Raw genomic sequence first — 19,266 nt, forward strand, 5'->3', positions numbered from 1 at the left:
AAGTTAACTCTCCCTCCTGCCTTCCCAGTCCCGTGAAAATTACGCCATTTGATTTTTTTTTGTTCACTGCAGGAGCCAGCCTGCCCTTCAAGGCCCCAAATTCAGAATATCTTCTTTTTCTCCCACCCTCCAGGCCCAACGATATCTGGAAACCCCGGGAACAGCGCCCTGTTTCTCCACCACCAAGGAGAAAGAGCACGCCAAAGGAATCTGTTGAGAGATTCCTTTTGCCGTTTACATCCGAGGATCCCCCCGTGCAGAAACGCATGCGGGGGGAGGCGACGGGGTGCTTGGACCCCCCGGCTCCTGTGGTGGAGACACCTGCACTTCGGGAGGACAGCCTGGTTCCTCTTCCCACGTCCGTTAGGCTGGATAGCCCACCCCTGGACAAAACAGGACACGAGAGCCGGGGGGAGATGGCGCCTTTTCTGTCCCTGCTCGGGAGCTCAGTGGTGATGTGTTTTATGGAGAATGCAGCCCTTGCCAAAGGCGATCCTGTTGTCATCACCGGCAAGCCAGATGCCCCGGGATTGTCTCTGGATGCAGCCTGCCTGGCTCTCCCTCCCATCGGGGGCCCATCACCAGCAGCGTGGGATTTTCCGGAAGCCGCAGCGGGTGAAGTCCAGGACATCACGGAAGAAGACCCTGTGCTGAGCGCCACTCCTGAAGTGCCAAGTGGCGGTGTTCTGTCGGAGCCGGTGGAAGACGCCAGAGAAGGCGATGCTGAGATGGCGACGGAGGATGTGAAGGAGGAAGAGCCAAAGAGGATCAAAGAGGGGCTTTGGGGCAGCGAGGCAGGGGCTGTGCCGAAAAAGGCTTTGGAGCTGTCCGCTGGAATGGAGGAGGAGAAGGGTGAGGTTGACGGGCAGGGGAGTCGGAGGGCAGAGGAGCCCTTGGCGCCTGCCTTAGAAACCCTCCCTGCAGAGGAGGTGGCCCAGATTGTGGGTGAGGCAGGTGAGGGGGGTTCCGAAAAGGTGGATGTCCCTCTAGACAGGCTTTCTCCAGGATCCTCCTCGCAGCGAGGACAGCTGGGGATGGAGAACGAGGCAGGCAGCCCTGGGTCAGGACTTCTGCCTTCGCCTCCGGAGACGGATAGGGACGAGACGGGTGGGGGGGCCCTGCTGGAGGAACCCCCCCTCGCTCCTGCTGCTCTGCCTGACCTGGAGGAGGGGAGGAAAGCTGGGGGGGGACTGGCAGTGGCAGGGGGCACTCCCCAAAGCCCTTTGGAACAGCCAGGACCCCGGAGGTGGGAAAGCGAGAACGAGGGAACCGGGGATAGAAGGGATGCAGAAGGGAGGGGAGTCCCTGTGGGGGCTGAAATGGAGCGTGCTGTGACCAAGGATGGAGAGCAACAAGGTCAGGAGGAAGGTGGCCAGAAGAAACATTCAGAAGATGTCCTGGAAGATGCCACCACAGAAGCCCGTCTGAATGGGAGCCCGGAGGCTTTGGGCCGAATGTGGCCAGATGACCCAGAAGTTTGGGGCTCAGGTTCGCCTTGGGACAGTGGTCCCACCTTGGAAAGACCCCAGGCTTCCCAGGATGGCCCCCCAAGCCAAAGTCTGCCAGACCATGGAGAAGAAAGCCCAGAGAGGCCCTCGGAAGGGCGTGGATTGTCCGAGAGACCCACAGAGCTGGAGGCTGCCCCCTCGGATGCTCCCTGCCTGCCAGCATCTCGGGATTCTGCCCTGCCTGCCCCAGGTCCCCGTAGGAGCTCTGGGCCCTGCCAGGAAGCCCCAGGGCTGAGCCCCGTGCCCCGTGGCATAGCCCCAGATTTGGGACCTGAAGGGAAAGACCAGGTATAGACAGCTGGGCTCAGCCCCCTCCCTTTCCTTTGCATCTGGCTGCTTCTCTTGACCCTTGTAAACGCTCGGCTAATTCTTGTTGGGTTGGTGGATGCTTCTGCCTGGCACGTGGGCACTGTTGGGGAGGCTCTGCTGGCATAGGGAGGGGAGGGAGGGTGGTTGAGAAAGGGCAGCGACCCCGAAGTGTATTTCTTTGATGGGTCTGCGTTAGAATGATCTGTGGCCAGTGGTGCCCAGCAGCTTAGAGCCTTCAAGGCCTTTGGGTCTAGCATCATGGGTATGGGGAGCATTATGGGATGTTTAAAAGGAACAGCCAGGTGGGGCAAAATACAGCCTAAAGTGGGATGCACAACAGGGGCACAGCTGAGATGGTCTTTATTTGGCCCTGAATCCCCTGGGGCCAAACCAGAAATCCAAAGAGGACACTTTGCTAAGGTGCTGACAAAGTGACGCCTTGTGAATTCTGCATTCCTGCCAAATCTGCTCCTGGATACAGATGTTGCTGGCAGGACTTGCTTTCATTCTGTAACACAGTGGTGCTGTGGAGGAAAATCCTTTCCAGACTGACCACTCCTGATCTGTCCATTTGCATGGCTATGGCTCCCATGGGGCCCACCTTGCGTGACAGTTTTGCCCTGACTGTGGGAGACCAGGATGTTCCATGGGGAGGGGGGGCAACTTGAGGCCCAGCTGCAGATAACCCCCACCCTCAAGCCTTACAGCCTGTCTCAAAGATGCTGCCAAATTGGAATTGGCAATGTCACAGCGCTGGCAAATGATTGGAACAGTCCCATTAACCACACTTGATTTAATGGGAATCCTTGAAGTCCACCTCCTTTTTTAAGCATGGTCCTGGGGCATCCAGCACCCCCCAGATGTGGTCCTTGCTCTGGAATACAGAGGTGGCCACTTGATCCAGAAAACGCTGCCACGCTGAAGGCTCGGCAGGGCTGGGATCTTTGCTCCCTGACCTCACAACCCTCTTATTTCACCTTCTCCCCTTCTCAGGCCAAGCCCCTCAGCAGCCCCGCGCTGGTGAATTCCAGCCAGGGCCTGCTCCAGTGGTGCCAGGAGGTGACAGCTGGCTATCGTGGGGTCCGCGTGACCAATTTCACGACGTCTTGGCGCAGTGGCCTGGCTTTCTGTGCCATTCTGCACCACTTCCATCCAGAGAAGATGTGAGTTGAGGCCAGGAATACTCTCTGGCAAATAGAGTTATTGATCCACAATAATATTATGTGATTTAGCTTCTCCCTTCTCTCCCCACCGGAGCCACTGGTCTTTCCCTAGAAGTGATGGGGTAAAAATGGATTAATTGGGGATGTTGGTCAGGGCACCCCAGATGGAAATATTCACAGATTTTCTTTTTCCCCTCTTTTGCCTTCAGCAATTACGAAGCTCTGGATCCACTCGATATCAAGCAGAACAATAAACTGGTGAGTGACGTTTCCAAGCCCCTTAACACCTTGTCAGATGGGTGGGGAAGATGCCAGATCCTTCCCTCATCCCTGAGTTTTCCGGTGGCCTGGATCATTTCATACGTTTGTTCTCGGAAAGGATAATTTAGGCAAGAAATGGAGAAGTGAGCAGTCTGGGTCTTCAGGAAAATGGTTAATGTTGCCCTCCTTGTCAGCCTCAGTACTTCCAACTGTAAAATGGGCAGTCTTTCAAGATGACCCAGAAGAGTCTTGTGTTGTCCTGAGAAACTTTTTGGGCATCCTGGGTGAGGGAAGCAACTGGCAGTTGCTAAGGAAGGGTCGATAACATTAACACACAGTATTTTCCTACGGGGAAAGAGGCAGTCAGTTCTGAGTTTCTTTTCTCCTTCTGCGATCAGGCCTTTGATGGCTTTGCCACGCTGGGCATCTCTCGGGTGATGGACCCAGCCGACATGGTGTTCCTGACGGTGCCCGATCGGCTGATCGTCATGACATACCTCTGCCAGATCCAAGCATTTTTCACCGGGCAGGAGCTGAACGTGGTGCAGTTTGCCAGCCACAGTAGCGAAACCACCTACAAGGTGGGCAAGTTCGACTCGGATTCCTCCGGATCCATTGATCCGGCCGTTTTTTACTCCCAACATCTGCAGAGTAACACTAGCCAGGGAGAGAAGCTGGGGAGGCTGGATGCCAAGGAGGATTCTGGGAAAGCCACAGGGTTGGACGTTATGGCAGAGGAAAAACAGGAAGCAGAAGGGAGCCCTGCTCTCCCAGAGAATTCTGGGAAGGCTGAGGAGGCAGCCTATGCGAAGGATTCTGGGAATGAAGCCCCCCGCAACGAGAGCGAGGCACAGCCAGGCATGGAGCAGGAGAACGGCTCGGGGGTGGCGGGCAGTGCCGTCGCCAAAGGATCGGAAGCCGAAAACAGGGTTGCCCCTGAAGGACGTAAAGCCGCACTTCTTGGTCCTGTGGATTATAAAGCCAAGAGCGCCAATGCCAATGAGAAAGTGGCAGGCGAAGGTGCCCCGAACGCCCAGCATCTTCCGGCCGAAAGCTGCAACCCAGCCAGTTTGGTCAACGGTGCCCCTCCGGCCTTGGAACAGGGGGTGGCCCCAGAGGTTCAGACCCCAAGGCACGATGGGGAGGGGCTGGCCAACAGCTCCCCAGCTGCCCCCAGCCGGGACCAGGAGGATTCTGGGAGCTGTGGGGCGGAGGCGGCCAAGGGCGGGGGGAGGCCGTCAGCCGGCCAGGAGGAGAAAGTGGTCGCCCCTCCCCGGCCAAAACGGCTCGCCTCCCGCAGCAGCGTGGAGCGCCCCCTGCAGCGCGCCCTCTCGGTGGGCAGCCCGGGCCCCGTCGTGCCTCCCCGGCCCCACGCCGCCAAGTCTGCCTTTGCTCACGTGCGCGATGCGGACCTGGTGAAGAAACGGCGCTCACGGCTGAAGAGCGAGTCCTTCTCGGTGGACGAGGCAGAGGGGGACGGACAGGCAGAGGAGCTCGGCCAGCGACCGGCTGTGGTGAGTGGTGCCCGGGGGGGGCTTGGAAAAAAGCCAGGTTGAGACCGTTGCACGCTTGGGCCGTTGATGCTCTGATCTCGGTAGGGATATATATATTTTTTTAACATTGGAAGGCCGATTGGATTTATATCCCAACTTTCATTGAGGAACTCAAGGGGAGTTGCCCAGAGCTTCCTCTCCCCCTACAACAGCCCTGCAAAGTAGGCTGATTTGAACCCGAATCTCTCCAGGGTCACTCCAAATCTGCATCTTGACAGCACACTGGCTCTCCAAGATAAGTAGCCATCCTGCCTATGATTATATAGATTTATACATCACTCCTTCCTAGAATTTTCCTTACGACAACCCTGTAGTTGGGCTGAGAGAGAGCGACTGCCCAAACTCCCCAAATGGGGCTGAGAGTTTGAACTTGGGTCTCCCTGATGCCAGTCTAAGTAACCACTTAGTCCTCGCTTAACAACCACTCGTTCAGCAACTGTTCAAAGTTATGATGGTGCTGAATGAATGGTAGTTATGGCCAGTCCTCAAAGTTACGGCTGTTGCAGCGCCCCTGCAGTCACATGATCCAAATTTGGGCGCTTGGCAACTGGCCCGCACTTACAACCACAGGGGCACTGTGATGTTTCGCCTAAAATCCACTTCACTTAGTGACATAAATTCTGGTCCCAATTAGCGTCGTTAAGTGAGGACTCACTGTACTGGGTTGTACTGGTATTATGCTTGGGGATTTATTTTGGGGATTTTGTCAAACGGGGCGAGATCAGCAAGAAGGTTTTTCTAATCGAAGTGGATCTCTGAGTGAGTATATTTACAATCTTAAAATTGGCAAAGTTGAGAAATGGTGGTGTTTCTCAACCTCAACAGCTTTAAGATGCGTGGCCTTCAACTCCCAGAATTCCCCAGCCAGCTCTGGGCAACTCCCCTTGAGTTCCTCAATGAAAGTTGGGATATAAGTTGAGAAATGGTGGTGTTTCTCAACCTCAACAGCTTTAAGATGCGTGGCCTTCAACTCCCAGAATTCCCCAGCCAGCCATTCTGGGAGTTGAAGGCCACGCATCTTAAAGCTGCTGAGGTTAAAAAGCACTGGGTTTAGAACAAGTCACGGTGGTTTAAAGCATAATGTACCCTTAAAATAAATCTGCATTTACCCTGTCCATCAAAGAACAGCATAAAATAATAAATAGCAATAAAATAACCACAGAGGTGCCAATCAATTGTTAACAGCACATCACTCTTCCAACTGGGGTTTACCCTGGACTTGACTTCTCACACTTTTCGGGTATGAGAATATGATGTTTAAAGCAGGATTCTGTCTGCACAAAGCCTTGGGTGTGACTTCCAGAAGTCCCTTTGAAACATTGGTGCTGACTGAAGAGAGAAATCGCTGTTTACATAGAGAATAAGCACACAGAAGGACCAATTGGGTTTTGAGGGGGTAGGGAGGGTGTTAAAGAGGTTTAAAGTATTGGTAGTGACTCTTAAAATCTCCTGGAGTCTCCTCAATGCACCTGAATTCCCCCATTCAGGGGAAGATTTGAAGGGGCAAACGATGGGATCTTCAAGATCATCTAGACCAACCCTCTACTTAGTGCAGGAATTCTTCAGTGCAGCATCCCGACGGATGGCCATCCAACCTCTTTAAATTTCAGCCCTGCTCATTTCAGTGATGCCAGGTGTGGGGGAGACATAAATGCACCCCTAAGCCTAAAAAATCTGTTCTGCCCTTGATCTAGGAACCAATCTTTGGGCAACTGAGTTTAGCCGCTATTTTGCCCTGCCCCAAAGCTATTTCTGCAGTGTGTGTGTTCTGCTTGATTCAGAAGTCACAACTGGCATGAACTGCAACAGCCACGTGACAGATTTGGGCCACATTTCAAAGCAAGAGAGTTGGTGGTTCATTCACTACCAGCCCAACTCCTGGTTTATCTGAATTAAATTTTTATTTAATTTTTATTTGGGCCCTCTTAACTAATATTCACTTGCTCAGTGTTTATTATGCCATCTTTTGTTGTTTTTTTCCCCCCAATCTCTGGTCATAATAAAAACTACCTTCTTGGGGCACATAAAGCCCTAAGCAATTTCGGATGAGAATGTCTTCATTGCTGCAGACCTGAGAAAATTTCTACCTGTGCTGTTTATCTGACTTTCAGGGTGGGATATAAATTTAATAAACAAACAAACAAACAAACAAATAAAAATATTGCTAGGCCACGCATAACAAAAAGACAAACCAAGATAAAATGGAGCAAGTTTAGCATTCTGCAGAATTCCAACCTTATCCTTTGGAGCACACACTCTTTTTTTTTAAAGACCTTTATTAGAATTTCAAAGTAAAGTTAAAATACAAAGTACAGAACAGCTTGAATACAGAATTAAAAGAAAAAAGAAAAGTAAAAAAATGCAAGAATAGCATGAAAAGGTAAGGTGGCTTCCGACCTTCTCCAGATATAAATGCTTATTTTATTTACTTAATCTCTTACTCTTAATTATACCTTAGCTGACATTCTGATCCTTCAGCAAAGGATCGTTACTTCAGCAAAGGATCGTTACCTGGTGGTGGTGCTGGAGCTTGAGCACCTCAGTGGTGCCATGAGCTAAACCGTGAAGGGCCACCCAAGACGGGAAGGTCGTGACAGAGAGGTCAGACTAAATGCGATCCCTGGGGAAGGTGATGGCAACCCACCCCAGTATTCTTGCCGTGAAAACTCAATGGATCAGTACAACCAGAGATATGTCGGTATACCATCGGAAGATGAGAGAGACCCCCAGGTCGGAAGACGGTCAAAATGCTACTGGGGAGGAACCGAGGATGAGCTCAACTAGCCCCAGACGTGATGACGCAGCTAGCTCAAAGCCGAAAGGACGGCTAGCGGCCGACGGTGCTGGTGGTGAACGGCGAATCCGATGTTCTAAGGATCAACACACCATCGGAACCTGGAATGTAAGATCTATGAGCCAGGGCAAACTGGATGTGGTTATTGGTGAAATGTCAAGATTAAAGATAGACATTTTGGGCGTCAGCGAACTGGAATGGACTGGAATGGGCCACTTCACATCAAATGACCACTGAGGACCACAGAAGAAATGGAGTAGCCTTCATAATAAATAGTAAAGTGGCTAAACAGTGCTTGGATACAATCCCAAAAACGATAGAATGATCTCAATTCGAATTCAGGGCAAGCCATCTAACATCACGGTGATCCAAATATACGCCCCAACCACAGATGCTGAAGAAGCTGAGGTAGAGCAGTTCTATGAGGATCTGCAGCACCTACTGGACAACACGCCTAAAAGAGACGTTATTTTCATCACGGGAGACTGGAATGCTAAGGTGGGCAGTCAAAGGACACCTGGAATTACAGGTAAGCCTGGCCTGGGAGAACAAAACGAAGCAGGACATAGGCTGATAGAATTTTGCCAAGACAACTCAATGTGCATAACAAACACTCCCTTCCAACAACCTAAGAGACGGCTTTATACCTGGACTTCCCCAGATGGACAACACCGAAACCAGATTGACGACATCCTTTGCAGCCAAAGGTGGCGGACATCTATACAGTCGGTAAAAACAAGACCTGGAGCTGACTGTAGTTCCGATCACGAACTTCTTCTTGCACAATTTAGGATCAGACTCAAGAGATTAGGGAAGACCCACAGATCAGCTAGATATGAGCTCACTAATATTCCTAAGGAATATGCAGTGGAGGTGAAGAATAGATTTAAGGGACTGGACTTAGTAGATAGGGTCCCGGAAGAACTATGGACAGAAGTCCGCAGCAGTGTTCAGGAGGCGGCAACAAAATACATCCCAAAGAAAGAGAAAACCAAGAAGGCAAAATGGCTGTCTGCTGAGACACTAGAAGTAGCCCAAGAAAGAAGGAAAGCAAAAGGCAACAGTGATAGGGGGAGATATGCCCAATTAAATGCAAAATTCCAGAGGTTAGCCAGAAGAGATAAGGAATTATTTGTAAACAAACAATGCGCGGAAGTGGAAGAAGACAATAGAATAGGAAGGACAAGAGACCTCTTCCAGAAAATTAGAAACATCGGAGGTAAATTCCAGGCCAAAATGGGTATGATCAAAAACAAAGATGGCAAGGACCTAACAGAAGAAGAAGAGATCAAGAAAAGGTGGCAAGAATATACGGAAGACCTGTATAGGAAGGATAACGATATCGGGGATAGCTTTGACGGTGTGGTCAGTGAGCTAGAGCCAGACATCCTGAAGAGTGAGGTTGAGTGGGCCTTAAGAAGCATTGCTAACAACAAGGCAGCAGGAGACGACGGCATCCCAGCTGAACTGTTCAAAATCTTGCAAGATGATGCTGTCAAGGTAATGCATGCTATACGCCAGCAAATTTGGAAAACACAAGAATGGCCATCAGACTGGAAAAAATCAACTTACATCCCCATACCAAAAAAGGGAAACACTAAAGAATGTTCAAACTATCAAACAGTGGCACTCATTTCACATGTCAGTAAGGTAATGCTCAAGATCCTGCAAGGTGGACTTCAGCAGTTCATGGAACAAGAATTGCCAGACGCACAAGCTGGGTTTAGAAAAGGCAGAGGAACTAGGGACCAAATTGCCAATATCCACTGGATCATGGAAAAGGCCAGGGAGTTTCAGAAAAACATCTATTTCTGTTTTATTGACTATTCTAAAGCCTTTGACTGTGTGGACCATAACAAATTGTGGCAAGTTCTTAGTGGTATGGGGATACCAAGTCATCTTGTCTGCCTCCTGAGGAATAACGACCAAGTAGCAACAGTAAGAACAGACCATGGAACAACAGACTGGTTTAAGATTGGGAAAGGAGTACGGCAGGGCTGTATCCTCTCACCCTACCTATTCAACTTGTATGCAGAACACATCACGGGACATGCTGGGCTGGAGGAATCCAAGGCTGGAGTGAAAATCGCTGGAGGGAACATTAACAATCTCAGATATGCAGATGATACCACTTTGATGGCTGAAAGCGAAGAGGAACTGAGGAGCCTTATGATGAAGGTGAAAGAAGAAAGTGCAAAAGCTGGCTTGCAGCTAAACCTCAAAAAAAGACAAGATTATGGCAACCCGCTTGATTGATAACTGGCAAATAGAGGGAGAAAATGTAGAAGCAGTGAAAGACTTCGTATTTCTAGGTGCGAAGATTACTGCAGATGCTGACTTTAAGGAACTTTAAGTGTTCCTTTAAGCAACACTCTGTCTTACAGACAGCTTGTGGCTCAGCTAGACAGGCTAAAAAGTGGTTATTTTTCGGGGTGTGGTGAGAAGGCAGCCTTTGTCCTCCTGCATTGTGGGAATCAGGTTGCTGCATTGTGTCTTCTTCTGTCTATTTGTTTTGCATTGCACATTGTGTGAATATAGCCATTGTGGTTTTATTTGGCATAGGAACAAGCTCTCTCTGTTGCAAATACAATAATTGTGGCAACATAACATTACACAGGTTTCTGTTTAATTCTCAGCCAACACCCCATAGAATCATACTGTTGGGAGGGACCTTGGAGGTCTTCTAATCCAACCCCCTGCCCAAGGCAGGAATCCTTTGCAAGTCTCCCTTTCTTTTATATCTTACTTGGCAAATACACTGTTGTCCTGAAAGAACTTTTAAAAAAGATTTCTTAAAAATGTTGATTGGAAGCCTTTTGAACTGTCATCTTTCAGGATGATTTTTGCTTTTACAGTATTAAGGCAGTGATTTTACATAAAGCTATATAGTCCTCGCTTAATGACCACAATTGGGACCAGAATTTTGGTTCCTAAGTGAAGCAGTAATTAAGTGAATCTGACCTGATTTTACGACCTTTTTTGCATCAGTTAAATAAATCACCATGGGCATTAAGCAAACCATGTGGTCATTAAGTGAATCATGTGGTTCCCTATTGATTTTGCTTGCCAGAAGCCGGCTGGGAAGGTCAAAAATGGTGATCACGTGGCCTTGGGGCACTGTAACAGTCATAAAAGCGAACCAGTTGCAAAGTGCCCAAACCGTGATCACATGATCATGGCCCCCCTGCTGTGACAGTCATAAGTATGAGGACTAGTTGTAAGTCAGTTTTTTCCAGCACCATTGTAAGTCCAAACCATCAAAAGAAGGGTTGTTAAGCGAGGACTACCAGTATATTGTCCAGGATTTTTCAAAAGTTGTGAAAAGTTTGCTGTGATTAAATCTTTATTGAGAATCACCACTTCCTACTCTGTCTTCATCCAGGATAATGTTCACAATGAAGGGACAAAGGCCCAGCAAACAAAACAACAAGGTGAGTTTGGATTTGGGGGGGGGGTGATGGGAATTGGGTCCAACTGCTGCAGGAGGCTCAGCAAACCATTGGCCCAGTATCTGGTGAGTTGAAAAATGAGTGCAAGGCTGTTTCATCCAGTTTTGTCTGCAGATGCACAAAGGTTAGAAAACCCTTGTGTTCTGCACATTTTTTAAAGCAATCAGTCCTTTCTTCTATCATCCCCTTGGACCAGTGTTTCTCAACCTTAGCAACTTTAAGATATGTGGACTTCAACTCCCAGGATTCCCCCAGCTAGCACTGTCTTGGACTGTGACTCATTCAATTTCACAACTTTAGCAGAGAATCCAAGGGAATCAACTGCATAATTGGTCAGTTTCCTTCTCAGGAAAAAAAATTAAGCAAATTTTCTCTGCTTGTATATGTAGGGTGGGTCTTCCCTTAATACAATCCTCTAAGTCAGTGTTTCTTAAAGTGCGGTCCTGGGACCCCTGGGGATCCCCCTAGACCCTCTCAGGGGTCTTTGAAATCAAAATTCTTTGCCAGCCTAGCTTGAAAAATAATACAATATTAAAATCCCATCAAACATTTGTGAGAAGTGGTAGTGGCAGCAAATGCATCCTTTTTAATTTTTTAATATGGTAAATATTGATAAATATAACCCATACAAACAAAAGCTCTTTTGGGGTCCTCTGTAATTTTTTAAAGTGGGAAGGGGTCTTGAGAGAAAAAAGTTTAAGACACCTTTCAAAGTAACAGGTTTTTTTTTCAAAATACAACTTAGAATAAAAATGGACAAAACCCTTAAATACACTAATAAAAAACACTAGAGAGACAATTAAATGAGACTGCGCGTAAACATCATGAAAAATAAAAATAGGAAAAAAGGACTGAATAAAAGGAAAAAAAACTGAAAACCCAGACTACAGAAGAAAAAAATAAATTTGAAATTTGAAAAATCTACCTTACAAAGTAATATATAATAAAAGAAGGTAATAAAAGCGATAGAACAATAATGTTGAAATAGACTGACTTCAGCAAGGCCTGGAAATAAGTATTTTTAAGGCCAATAGCATCAGGAAGACAAAGTGGGCCTGTGTTTTGGGTTCCTCAAGAGAAGCCACAATAACAGGACATAATGCCATATTGTCTCTCCAAGTAAGGGTTTTTGTTTTTGTTGAATCCCTGGTCCTCATCAGTCCAGGTCTTCCCATTACTCAATCCCTACAATTAGCCAAGTTTTTCTCTTCATTCCAGCCTCTTCAACTGTTACTTCCCCGGATCAACCTCTGGACTCCGGATTCAAAAACAGCAACAACGAAGAAGAAATTCCAGTAAGATGCAGGATGAGGGCATGAGGATATGGGGAGAGTGGATCATTGGCGTGGCATTTTGCAGAGAGTAAACTTCGCTTTTGCAGGAACTAAAAATGGAGCTGCGAGGTTGAGCTGCAAAAAAACAGCTGCAAATTTAGCCCCGGGAAGCTTGGCCAGGAAGGAAGCTGCCCAGCCTGCATAAAACAAAGCAAATGCAAGGCTAACATCTCAGCTCCTTTGTTTTCCTTTTTCCTATTCAAGGTTGCTTTTTTCGCCATTAATCTGGAAGCCAGGCACCAGAACACCTATCCGATTGCATTCAATTAAAATTTTAAAAAACTTAAAATTAAAAGGAAATTACTGAAATCCCACCTTTAGGGGATCTTGTGCGTGAATGCTGAGATCTTGAAGGATCTGGGCATTCCTGCATAAGTAGACTGTCACGGATTTGTTTCGGTAATCTTGAGAAATTAGGAGTGATATTTTGGGCGGGTGGATAGATTCGTGGGATGAGAAAAGGTAACCAAGCCTGCTTTAACTGCAGTGTTATAAGGCAGAGAGCTGGATGATGAACCTCCAGATTCAGAGGCAGTTATCTGATGGAGGGGCAAATCACGGAGAGTAATCTCCAAATAAAATATGAGCATCCCAGAAGCTCCAGGATGGCTAGATAGTTTCAGATTGGCTCGCTTTAAGGGAACAGAAAATGGAATGTAAGAATCGCAATGCACTTAGAGATCATTTAGTCCAACCCCGTGCCCAGGCTGCAGTCTCACAAATTCAAATCTTCTTTCTGGGTTTACATCGCATGCCCAAACCCAGAAGAACTAACCCAGATGAAAACTTCTTCCAGGCCAGGGTTCTTGCAACAGCGTTTGTGAAAATTGCAGCTTGGAAACTCACAACCCCTTCAGTTTCTTGAGAAACTCGGCTTTTCAAGCCCGTGAAGTTTCTAGCTCTTATGAGGTCTGAGAACACATGCTCCTGGTGAAGGGCATCTCATGACTTCTGTGAAATCATGTGGAAGTTGAGCAACGCTGTTCGATTTCCTTCCCGTTTGTGATTCCCGGGCTCAAGGGGAAAGAGGAATGGGATTCTCTTTGTTGTGATCATGGGGCTAAGTTCAGAAAGAGCGTTTGCTTCTGTGCCGAGCTGAGGTGACCAGAACTGTCTGTTTAATGGGACAGGAAATTATTCAGCGCACAACTGAATTGCAAAAACTCTGCATGACCTCAGCCCGGGAGAAGTTGTTCCAGATCTGATCCTTGGTTTCCCCAGCTCAGGCAAAAAGAGAATTCTGCGGGCAGTGCAAATGGTCGATGTTTTTCTGTGTCTTTTTAAAAAGTATTTTATTCAGTATCCTGAGGACTAGAATCTTCATTTTTAAAATCAGGAGCCACACTCAAAGATAGACCACCCACCCCGTATTCAAAGGAAAGATTTTGGAAGACTTGTTGTGAAAGTCAGCACAGTACAGTCTCCCAAGGACGCAAAAGCTCATAGGCCGTAGTTAACTTGGTTACGGAATTAAGGCAGCTTTCTGGATTCACACAATACCTTGTATGGGAAGAGGCCACCTTTGAGACATCCTGTCTGTGAGGCTTTTAGGGGCTTTTGTGGATAAGAAATCGCTCAGAAACAAGCTGTAAGTCAGTGCAGCTGTGCAAGACTGCCAGTGTTTCCTTGAATATTTGCATCCATCTCCTTTGGGGGGAGATGGGCAGTGCTAAAATTTGACAAATAAAATAAATCTGGGGTGGACTAAATGGTCTTCCAAGAGCTTGCCTAAATTGCAGCTTTGGAACCCATTCAGGATCTGGAGAAACTCACATTTAAAACTGAACAAGCTTCTAGCTCTCATGAGTCCCCTGCAAAGGGCACCCCATGACTTCTATACAGGTAATCCTTGCTTAACGACCACAGTTGAGACCGGAATTTCAGTTGCTAAGCAGAGCGATCATTAAGCTTTGAAAAAGGTCGTAAGATTTTATGACCTTTTTCCGGCGGGCATTGAGGGAATCACTGCAGGCATTAAGCGAACCACGTGGCCATTAAGCGAATCATGCAGTTTCCCATTGATTCTGCTTGCCAGAAGCCAGCCGGGAAGGTAGAAAATGGCGATCACGTGACCATGGGACGCGATAGTCATAAATGTGAACTGGTTGCCAAGCGCTCAAATCATGATCACATGACCACTAGGGACGCTGTGACAGTCCTAAGTGGGAGGACTGGTCGCAAGTCAGTTTTCCCAGCACCGTCCTAAGTCCGAACCATCGCTAAACAAATGTTGTTAAGCGAGGACTGCCTGTAAAATCTTATTTTCCAAACCAGGTATTTAGGTTTCAGGGAGGGTTGTAGCTTGTTTAGGTCCTCCCCTGCCACCTCCCCCTCCTCAGCATCCCCCCAAACCCAAAATAACAGTTTTCAATACCTTCTGTGTTTTGTTTTGTTTTTCTGTAGAAATTTCAAGATACCAGCCAGTACGTGATTGCCGAACTGCGGGCTTTGGAGTCCGAACAAAAGCAAATTGATGGGCGGGCAGCTGTGGTAGAGAAGGACCTGCGGAGTCTGATGGAAACAGGTAGAAGCTGGATGCATGGATTCCTGGTGGGCAGAAAATTCCCAGCTCAGTTCCTGGCTGCTGCTGCTGATTGATGATGATTGATGATGATGATAGGAGAGGGATTCTTTCAAAGTCAACCTCATTAGTGCATTAGGCACTATAAAAAACAGATTGAACAAACTTTTATAAGAACAAAATATTTACATCATACCATCTTTTATATTGCATGGCCGACGTTATATGGTATGACATTGCTTGAATAATTCCTTGGTTCCTGGCTGGAACTCTTAATTTCCAAAGGACAGCAATCCAGCCCACTTAGCTTTTCAGGATCAGCTGGGGTTGCCAATAGCTTTCCAGAAAAAAGGGCAGGGGAGGGCAAAGAAAACCGACCTGTGTGGGTGACCCCCGAGAGCAGGTCTGTTTGATGGTGTCCAAAATGAAGAACTGATTTCAGAAGTGAGTTTGGACTTCTGTGATTCTGCTGCCATCTACTGTCTGGTTGTGGGACTGCACAGAGATTAGCCATTGGGCGACCACTTTAAAGTATTTTAATTTTTCTGAAGATATTTGGGAAATTGAATCAGTCCAGGATAGGCCGTTACTTTATGATTCTAGGTTTAAGGGTAGCTAGGAGGCAGCCCCCAGCAAGCCTTGGCTGATCTGAGAAAGCTAAGCAGGAATTTATTTACTTCTGACATCTTCATGCCATTCCACAAACAGCTGAGGGTTAGATGTGGCTTGGATGGGAGACCAGCAGGTGATCCCACGACTGCGATGAGATTAGAAGGTTGGAAAAATATCCCAGAAGGCAGTGGCAAACTTCTTTGCTGTTGTCACAGGAAATGTGTCGATGAAGTCACAAGTCTTCGAGCTCGACTTGAAGAAACTTTAATCTGTATTAAAAGCCTTCCTCAACCTAGCCCTCTCTAGATTGCACTTCCCAGAATTCCCAGGATGGCTTGGAATTCTGGGAATTGTCGTTTTAACCCCTCTGGATTGTTTTAGGTTGGATAAAACCACTGCAATCCCTCACTTGCCTGTTACCACACTGCCAAATTTCAGTTTTCTTTTGGTTTTTTACATATATCATCTTTCCCTACCTAATGCTGAAGGTGGATGCTGAAGCTGACGTTGTTTAACAAGGACACCAGTGTCAAAGATAAAACCCATATGCCGTTGTAAGCTCATTTACGTTTTAGGTAGTTAAAACAGTAGCACCCACACTTAGAGCGGGTGCTTCGCCCACTTTACGTATATCAACACCTCCACACACACTTCCAGGAATGTGAAAAATGCACAGGGTTTTCACCCATGTGAAAAAGGGATGGCGAGCCCTTCCATTGTCAAGGTTGAATTTAAAAAGGTAAAGGTTTCCCTTGACGTAAAGTCCAGTCGAGTCCGACTCTAGGGGGCGCTGCTCATCTCCGTTTCTAAGCCTTGGAGCCGGCGTTGTCCATAGGACACTTCCGGGTCATGTGGCCAGCATGACTCACGGAACGCCGTTACCTTCCCGCCGAAGCGGTACCAATTAATCTACTCACATTTGCATGTTTTCGAACTGCTTGGTGTGCAGGAGCTGGGATTAACAACGGGAGCTCACCCCGCCGCGCGGTTTCGAACCGCCGACCTTCCGATCGACAGCTCAGCGGTTTAACCCGCAGCGCCACCGCGTCCCATAAGGTTGAATTTAGGTCAAGGTTGAATTTAGATGCTGAGAAATTCACAAGCCCTGGAAAGTTCCCCAGATGTTGAGGGTAGGCAGACGGGGTCGGGCCCTGGAGGCCGAAGGACACCCATCCGTCCTTCCTCACCTTCCCTTTAGGCACAGACAAGCTGAAGGAGGAGGAACTGATCCAAGAATGGTTCACGCTGGTTAATAAGAAGAACGCCCTGATCCGGCGGCAGGACCAGCTACAGCTGTTGTGAGTAGGAGAAATAACAATCACGATCCGATTACACTTACAGGCAGTCCTCGATTTATGACCATTTATTTAGTGGCCGAAGTTATGACGGCACAGAAAAAAGTGACTTGTGGCCAGTCCTTGCACTTACGACCATCGCAGTGTCCCTGCAGTTGTGTGATCAAATTTCAGGTGCTTGGCAACTGGCATGTATTTACGATGGCTGCAGCATCCCAGGGTCACGTGATTCTATTTGTGACCTTCCCAGCTGGCTTCTGAGAAGCATAGTCAGTGGGGGAAGCCAGATCTGCTTAACAACCACGTGATTCACTTAACGACCATAGCAAATAAGGTCATAACATCGGGCGTGACTCACTTAACAAGCACCTTGCTTAGCGACGGAATTTCCGGTCCCAATTGTGTTCATAAGTCCACAACCACCTGTACCTGCTTGCCGCTAAGATTAAAACTGAAGGCATTGCAACTCTGTTTCCTTCCCCTGTTTCTGGGGGTTGAGCTTTAAATTGGACCCCTGTTTTTCCCACCCCTGGATGCATCCCCCACTCCTGAGATTGGCGTCTGAACATAGATGCTTGTTCTTTTCTTCCAGGATAGAAGAGCAAGACCTGGAACGACGGTTTGAGCTCCTGAGTCGTGAGCTTCGCGCCATGATGGCTATTGAAGGTGAGGGCTGGAACCTCAGCAGGATTGGGGGGAGGAGAGAGGACGGGGGGATCTGGGGCTCATTGTGACTATAACTGGAGCAAACATCCAGGAAGCTTGGATGCAGGGCCTCCCTCGGTGTCTCCAGAGTGCCTGGAGCCCTTCGGATCAAGGAGGTGGAGGGTTGGGTGAAAGCACGGGTCCTGTCCGCTAGCTGCTGACCCTGCTCTCCATTTACCAGCTCACGAGGATAGTGATCTACGACGGGGCCTTTTTGGTGGTGGCCCTGAAACTGCATAAAATCTGTATACCTTGGTAGTTATAATCACAGATTATAACCCAGTTGAGGGCAAGGTAATCTCAGACCGAAGTTGGCAAATTCCCACAGTTGTGTTCCCTTTTCCTCATTCCATGGCGTTTTTTTAAAGCCCCCCACTTCGATGCGAGGCTCGGCTTTTCGACCGTGTTAACACGAGGCGTTGCTTGTCCCCCTTCCCCGGCTGTTCCTTCAGCCTGTCTCTTGCTTTTTAAAAGAACCTGCCTGCAAAAGCCACTCCGCGGCTTTTTGAAAACCCGCTTTTCTCCACGGCTCGATCCGGCAAGGCAGCTGGCAAATCTTTTCGGGGAACGCCCCGATCGAATGCGTTGAGTCTTTCCGCTTGTTTTCTCGGCTCTGCAGACTGGCTCAAAACAGAAGCCCAGCAGCAACGGGAGCAGCTGCTGCTGGAAGAACTGGTTTCACTGGTGAATCAGCGGGATGAATTAGTCAGAGATCTGGATATCAAAGAGCGGATGTGAGTTGGCTTCTCTCTCTCTCTCTCTCTCTTTCTTTCTTTCTTTCTTTCTTTCTTTCTCTTTCCTGACAGCCCGAATATTCCAGCCACCAGGGCGCAAACAAAGTGTGTGTGGGGTGTTCCTATGTACACCCCCTCCCCAAATCCTCTTTCATGGGGCTCCCAAAAATCATCTTCCATTTGTGTCCAAACTGTAATTTTCATGTGTTAAAGGGGAGTATTTTTTTTTTGAAGGACCTGTGGAATCTGGCATTTAGTCTGACTTTAATTACCTTGAAATTAAAATAGAATGAAATCCAACGGGTGGGGTGCTTGGGTAGGCCAAACACCCCCCCACCCCCCAAAATAGGAATATCTTCCTATTGCAGACCCTTAGCTACAGTATAGTGGAGAAGGCATTAATGCCTCTGTGCATGTGCAGAGTACAGATAGTCCTTGCTTAACAACCATAATTGGGACCAGAATTTAGGTTACTAAGCAATGCGGTTGTTAAGGAAATCCAGACCTGATTTTATGACCATTGATGTGGTGTCGTTAAGCAAATCATGCAGTTCCCTATTGATTTTGCTTATCAGAAGCCAGCTGGGAAGGTCGAATATGGTGATCATGTGACTGCGGGACACCACAACCACTGTAAATGCACAATGGTTGCTAAGTGCCCAAATTGCGACCACGTGACTGTAGTGGACACTGCAACGGTCATAAGTGCAAGGAACGGCCATAAGGTGGTTTTTTCAGTGCTGTCCTAACTCAGGCCGGTCACTAAACAAATGGTTGTTAAGCGACGACTACCTGTAGTTTTCCCCCTCTAAATATAGCCCCGCTTTTCTTAATCTGAGCCAGAAGGAGAGGCACTTCCATTTTAGCAAGACTTTGAATTTCAGGATTGTTCCATCTGAAAAAAAAAAAGAAAAATCTGTTTATGCCTTTTGTGGGGCGGGGGGGAGAACACAATGGCACATGGTGGGGTTTTCTCTCTGGTGAACCGAATTGATTCCCATCAGCTCAGTAAGCAGAGCATGGATCTG

General features: G+C 47.9%; 1 protein-coding gene across 2 annotated transcripts in view; it reads left to right on the forward strand.

Annotated features, from left to right (window-relative positions):
• The window catches only part of EHBP1L1 (EH domain binding protein 1 like 1), a 42,939-nt gene that overhangs the window by 21,707 nt on the left and 1,966 nt on the right, over positions 1–19,266 (forward strand). Inside the window, exons 9-18 of one of the 2 annotated variants that reach the window (XM_063316870.1) lie at positions 134–1,796; positions 2,811–2,980; positions 3,190–3,238; positions 3,640–4,755; positions 10,971–11,019; positions 12,256–12,332; positions 14,775–14,895; positions 16,703–16,802; positions 17,392–17,465; positions 18,124–18,238. In XM_063316870.1, coding sequence (XP_063172940.1) covers positions 134–1,796; positions 2,811–2,980; positions 3,190–3,238; positions 3,640–4,755; positions 10,971–11,019; positions 12,256–12,332; positions 14,775–14,895; positions 16,703–16,802; positions 17,392–17,465; positions 18,124–18,238 — 3,534 coding nt within the window. The remainder of the gene's footprint in view (positions 1–133; positions 1,797–2,810; positions 2,981–3,189; positions 3,239–3,639; positions 4,756–10,970; positions 11,020–12,255; positions 12,333–14,774; positions 14,896–16,702; positions 16,803–17,391; positions 17,466–18,123; positions 18,239–19,266) is intronic. The other variant, XM_063316871.1, reaches the window with a different exon arrangement.

The sequence above is a fragment of the Candoia aspera genome, chromosome 17 (genome assembly GCF_035149785.1).
Source record: "Candoia aspera isolate rCanAsp1 chromosome 17, rCanAsp1.hap2, whole genome shotgun sequence".
Classification (NCBI taxonomy): domain Eukaryota; kingdom Metazoa; phylum Chordata; class Lepidosauria; order Squamata; family Boidae; genus Candoia; species Candoia aspera.